Source organism: Aspergillus multicolor, assembly GCF_047715735.1.
Source record: "Aspergillus multicolor strain CBS 133.54 unplaced genomic scaffold BDW74scaffold_12, whole genome shotgun sequence".
Classification (NCBI taxonomy): domain Eukaryota; kingdom Fungi; phylum Ascomycota; class Eurotiomycetes; order Eurotiales; family Aspergillaceae; genus Aspergillus; species Aspergillus multicolor.
In genome coordinates this window covers 521,065-527,064 of record NW_027395963.1, presented here as the reverse complement: position 1 = coordinate 527,064, position 6,000 = coordinate 521,065, and the positions used below count along the sequence as shown (strand labels likewise).

The window sequence follows — 6,000 nt, the reverse complement described above, 5'->3', positions numbered from 1 at the left end:
TGCAATGAGACTTAAGTCCTTAAAAAGAGTATAGAAATATCCGATGTATCTTGTTAGCCGAAAACATCAATGGCGGCGTCCGGCCACACTGAATAAGTACGCCGAGTTACTCTATCCTGTACTATGTCCACAGCCAATTGTCGTTGAAGCCCGCACGTGTCCCGTTGGCTGCCCCTGCCCCTCTTTCCTCGTCGGACTACGTCGTGGCTACGTTCGCCAAACCCTCGCTGAAAGAGCAGCCTTTATCCAACTGTTAGCATATTGTGCCATCCGGATGGATTGGGCATGCTCTCGCAGAAACGATGACGTCGCTCCCCACTCTACTTCCAAAGGGGCCGCCCCCTCCACCAGGGCCCTCGAGTGGCCTGGGGCGGTTTTCACCACCACCTAAACGCCGGAAGGTGCAAATGGCATGCAACCCTTGTCGTAGTACCAAGGCCAAGGTGTGCTAAAATTATCAATGTCAAATCCGACAAAACCAGCTGATAGGAGACTGAACAGTGTGACGGCACCAGGCCAACCTGCTTGGCGTGTATAACCCACGGTAGGTCATGTGACTACGCGGAATATGATGGGCGAACAAAAGCACATTTCTCAAATCAGATCCAGGGGCTGGAAGACAAGGTTCGGCAGCTCGAAAGTGCAATCCGACAACTGCAGCATCAGGACACAGGCGAACTCATTGGTTATCCGCAGCAGGTCCAGGCTGTCGCAAACCCAGTCGCTACAGACCCCAAGGGCAAGGGCCGTGTCAGTAGTATGCTTGATGAACCCGCGCCGCTGCGGCCGCCATTATCCCCAGTCCACGAAGCAGGGCCCTCGAAATTAGACTTCGGCCTTTACGCGTTGCCACCGGAACCTACGTCGCACGCCGCGCAATCTTCTTTCTTCTCCTGTGTAGGCACCTTGACCTACATTGAGAGCAGGGAGGCCACTACCGCCCTCATTGATGAGATCTATCACCACCCAACGGCAAATGTGCAACGAATATGCGAGCTCTGTGCTATCTCTGCAGTTGGCTGCCAGTACGACGGCGATCAAGCAGGAACGTCGTCCAAAGTGGCCTATTTTCAGCGTGCTATACTCCTTCTGTGCGACACCCTGAGGGAGGACTCGACAAAAACGATCAAGGTTATGATTTGCCTGTCAACGTACTTGATCTTGACCAATCGCAGGAGCTCACGACTCCTGTTGGGTGAATTCTACCTGCATGGCCATCCATTTTAAGTGAATTATTTCTTACTATAACTCATAGAATGTGGTCTCTCGTTAATCCGGCGGCTTTTATCGCTTCAACAACGACCAGGAGCCCTGAATGATGGTCGGCCAGAGTTGTTGAAGCTGTTTCAGACGTTGATAACGGTTGACTGGTAAGCTTATAGTTCTCCAGATCATGTTTCGCGAGTATCTTCGAGGTGATTTGCTTCCTTTTACTAAGCGCGACCTAGCTGGTTGAGTGTAAATCTCAACTATATGCCTAGTCTGACGCTCGACGAATGCCAACTGGTATGTTTCCTCCCACGGAGCAAGTTTCCTATTGGCAACTAATATATCATCAAGCTTGACCACATGAACCCGCTTAGAGCCGGAAATACCACACCCGACTCTACTATTTCCGCAGATTTAATCCAGTTCCAATTCAACAAGCTCAGTATCCTTTCCGCGCAGATCCTCGCAGGTCTCCGCCAGACGCATTATCTGCACTGGCAGGATATCGCGCTCGGATCCAATAATCTTGATACTTGGCGGCAGCAGCTTCCAGCCACGCTGCAGATGCAGGCCCTGCTCGCTGAGGAGAATCCAATGCAGCCGCTGTTCAGACGATGCTTGCTATTATTGCATGCGGTGCATCTAGAGGGCCATGTTCTGCTCTACGGGAGTTATATCTATCGCTCCTGGCAGAGCAGGGCCCTCAATACCTCGACCCACAGCCGCCATGTCTATGCCGGGTTTTCTCAGCAGCTTGCCCGAATCATTTCTGCTATCTGTATTGAGGATAGTGGCTTCACGCAGTCGTGGATTTTGATGTACGTGTTGTGCCATGCCATGCCATTTTTCCTTCCTTCCTTCCGTCCATTCGGCATTTCTTTTCCTAACAGCGACTCACTCACTCCCAGACACGCATCCTACCACTCCTGCACCGCCCTCCTCCTCGACTACTGCCAGTGCCTGCAACAATACAACAGTAGTGCGCGGATTTCCGCGAGCGGCGAAGGAATTGCGTCGTGCCTGTGGGTGCTCGAGCACTGCGGCCACAGAAACTCCGCGGCGGCGCAATTCCTCGCGCTGCTGGAGCCGATATATAAGCGGTTGAAGCTCTTAGCGCCTGAGTTGCCGCTACCTGGACCAGCTGCTAGCACAGGCTCGAAGCATCACCCTGGATCAGGCTCTGGATCAGGCTCTGGATCAGGCTCTGGATCAGGCTCTGGATCAGGCTCTGGATCAGGCTCTGGATCAGGCTCTGGATCAGGCTCTGGATCAGGCTCTGGATCAGGCTTAGGCGCAATGGAAGAGTCCTCATCTCATCAGCTGCAGGCCTGCAGCGAGTCGATGCGGCTGCAGACGATCATGAATCACGAGAATCCAAACGATATTGAGCTCCGTGGGCTACTTGCGCAGATTATTCAATTTATGAAGCCGCCGAATGAGGCGGATTGGTCGTGAGGGATTGATAGAGTCTGTAACCGGGTTTCTCGGCGCAATTAGGGGTATAGTATATAGAGAGGGTTTCTTGGGAATGCTTGAAGTTCTGACATTTGTAACCTAGGCTAGGAATTGAATACATATATATAGTGGGAAAGAGCGAATATTCATTATTGCATACACTCATACCGCACACGTACACGTACACGTACACGAAAACATGCATGCATGATCACACACTCTCTCTCCCCCCCTTCTGTTATCACCCCCTCAATATTTACTTCAACATCAATCAAGTAGATATTCGAAGCTAAATCCTCCGAGCCATCAAATCCATGACGTGCAAAACCAAATACATCCCCAACAGCCCTCCCGAAGCCATGTACGGCCAATACTCCTCACCATCGACATACTTGCCTATACTAACAACTACATCCACAGGGATACCAACAAGAAGCTGCGCTGTCCCCGTCCATGAAAGAAGCGACCTTAGCATAGTTGCGCCCCCGAATTACGCTTACATTAGGACATGGTGGAAGGTGTTGGGTGCGGCGAAGGCACGCCACCCTTGATGGTGATTGAGAAACCGGACGAATGTCAAGTATGGCGTGGTGAGGTGGTGAAAGGCAAAATGTATGTTGACGGGGCTTCCGGCAGCGCAGACGAGAAGGATGCCGAGGGATTTGTAGAATTTGGAGAGGTGGTAGATGTATCGTGTGTATGCCGAGGCTCCAGCGGGGAAAGATGGATGTGTTGGTTTGGTGACCGTAATCACAATCATCACAAACATCAGAAGCGAGATTACGGTGTAAAGCCAACTGTTGACCTTTATTTTATGCCTTGCCCACGATACTGGGCCGTTGTGGCGGACGTAAATGTGCAGGGCTAGTCATGTTGTTGTGGCGAGAAGGGTGAAAGCCCAGATTCCAGGAATTATCGTTACGAGTGCGACCATGATGCCGGTACTTGGTTAATCAAATTGGCATCGATATAGATAGTATTGCTCGAGATGATCAAGCTCCGCGATCTCAAAGTCATGGCCATATCTTATCGAGCGGTTATGGGCGACAGTGACTCATTGCACTCTTGGCAGATCATCCATACGAGCGGAGTCAGCGGAGGTGCGGAGGTTATTTTGCATGAATTGTCAAAGGGTATACTAGGACATTATGTGCGGCAGCTAAGTGGAAGAGACGAGAATTCGCTTCCAGCACTCTCACCTTATCGATCTTTCTCGACATTAACCGTTGCTCCACATAGATGTCTCAATTTAACTGACCGTCATATCAACGTTGGTCTCGCGCCAGCCGCTCGGCTATCGACTCTTGTTCCATTGTGTTGCCAATCATGGAGTCCGATACCTCCTGAAATTAGGCCCGCGAGGAAGCACGAGCAAACCCGTGTCCCTTGTTCTCCTCACATTTTCCGGGTACACCTGAATGGCTACTTTGAATCATGATTCTATGGCCAGTCTTATAGGGGCTCCAATCGCAAATCTCTACGAGCAGACCCCCGAAGATCAATAAATTTTTGAATAAATCGCGGACCATAATTCCTACTAACAATATCGAACAGACTTGACCTGCATCCCTTCTCTGTCGTCGAAACGATGACTCCTATCGCCACATCCGTGCTTTAGGTAGCCGTATTCAAGTCACCAACATTGAACCAACACTCCTGATTCAACCCTCGCACCCGAGACCTGGCGCTAAGAACCCGAGTCAGCGAGCTGAACAGCACGGATGAGGTTAGAAAAGGATAGGGATTGGATATTAAACTATGGATGGTGCATATCAGTCAGGGCAACGCTTCAGGTAGACATAGCAGGCTTGAAGGTTTGGGAGATGGCGCTGCCGTCGTGGGCCAGGTCAATGCATTTATCAGTGGCAATATTACCAATGCCACTAGACAATCGATATCACCTACCTAGGGTAGAGATTCTCAGTCCGTGGGTGCCCAACTACATCCCTCTTTCATCCTTAGGATCGCGCTTCTACGACAATTCTCTGTCCCGATTTGACTTCTTGGATGGTGAGACACATACATTTCTTTGCTGCTGAGAACAAATACATTTTACAGTATTGGGAAGTTCGCTACTGGAGGAATGTATATAGCTTGTATATGACTTCCAAGTTGTAGACTACGTTTATATCCACTATGCTGATAATGGTAGAAACAAGAAGACATTCATTCTGAGAAAATGGTAAAATAAGATGTAGCTCTTTAGAAAGAGTCACATGATATCAAGGTAGGAACCAATAACCAAGAGTAGAAAGACCAGCTTTCAGAAGGCAGGAAGTATAGAAGTCAAACACAAGTCCACTAACAACAACAACAAACAACTTGGAACAGCAAAATCCACCAACCCAGACACACACGCATCCATCAGTCGATGCCACGCGTATAAATCTCACCAATCCACCAATCTACGTATCCTGGTTCTCCAGCTTCTCAAAGCCGACCTCCAACGTCGCAAACTTGTCCCATCATACTTCCACCCCTGCGTCCCCGCCTTGATCCCCGTCGTCATGATCCTCGCCACCAGCGTGTTCTTGAACTTGGGCGGATCCTTCGTACATCCCTTCCCCTTGGCCCCATACTGGATCAGCGCCTCAACACAAAACGCCTTCAGGTCCTCCTGCGAGACCCCATCCTTCTCCGCATGCACCAATCCAGCCCTTTATCCGTAAGGGAGACCTTGTAGACAACGCGCAGCTTCCGATCCCACAGCACGCGCTCATTGTTGACGAAGATGCGGGCATCGGTGATTTCGAGGGTCTTGGTCAATGACTTGGCGTTTTCCTTGTCCTTGTCCTTGTAAAGGGCCGGGATGAGAGCGTTGCAGACGGTTTGGGAGTTCGCGCGACAGGGGGCGGCCTCTTAGAAGATAGCTTTCAGGCCGTTGTGGAATTTGTAGAATTGTGGGAAGTCGCCTTCGCAGTTTTTGGGGCCGATTTTTGACTTGTTGGCGCGGGCTTCGAGGGGGCCGTGGTGTTTTGGCTGGAGGGTTGGAAATTTGGGTCCGTGTGATATGAGGGATATGGAGAGGATGGTGATGTCCACTGGGGTTGCGGGAGTGGAGGTGATAAGTGGGAGGGCAAGCATGAATGCCAGCAAGACTCGGGAGATCATGAACCATAAGGCCATTCTGATGAATGTTGGGGGAAGATCGAAGGATGTGTAGAATGAGGAGTAAGGTTGGAATGATCTTTGGGACGGGACGGGACGCGGGTTGCCCTCTTATACCATGCTTTTGGGAATAACTCAATACTATACCGACCTTCCAGGGTTAGTAGTCTATGGCTCTTATCGTAAAGTCTCCAGCTGGCATGCTTTCTTTCCCCCGAGGTCTCGGGG

The 6,000-nt window shown here is 50.5% G+C and overlaps 1 protein-coding gene across 1 annotated transcript; it reads left to right on the top strand.

Annotated features, from left to right (window-relative positions):
* Positions 1-302: 302 nt before the first annotated feature.
* BDW74DRAFT_178221 (uncharacterized protein) lies at positions 303-2,664 on the top strand (the record flags this gene model as incomplete). The annotated part of the gene is made up of 6 exons (XM_073729145.1): positions 303-443; positions 502-1,195; positions 1,256-1,370; positions 1,449-1,506; positions 1,561-2,027; positions 2,118-2,664. The coding sequence occupies 6 exons, from the start codon at positions 303-305 to the stop codon at positions 2,662-2,664; spliced, it is 2,022 nt and encodes a 673-aa protein (XP_073583944.1).
* Positions 2,665-6,000: the final 3,336 nt, after the last annotated feature.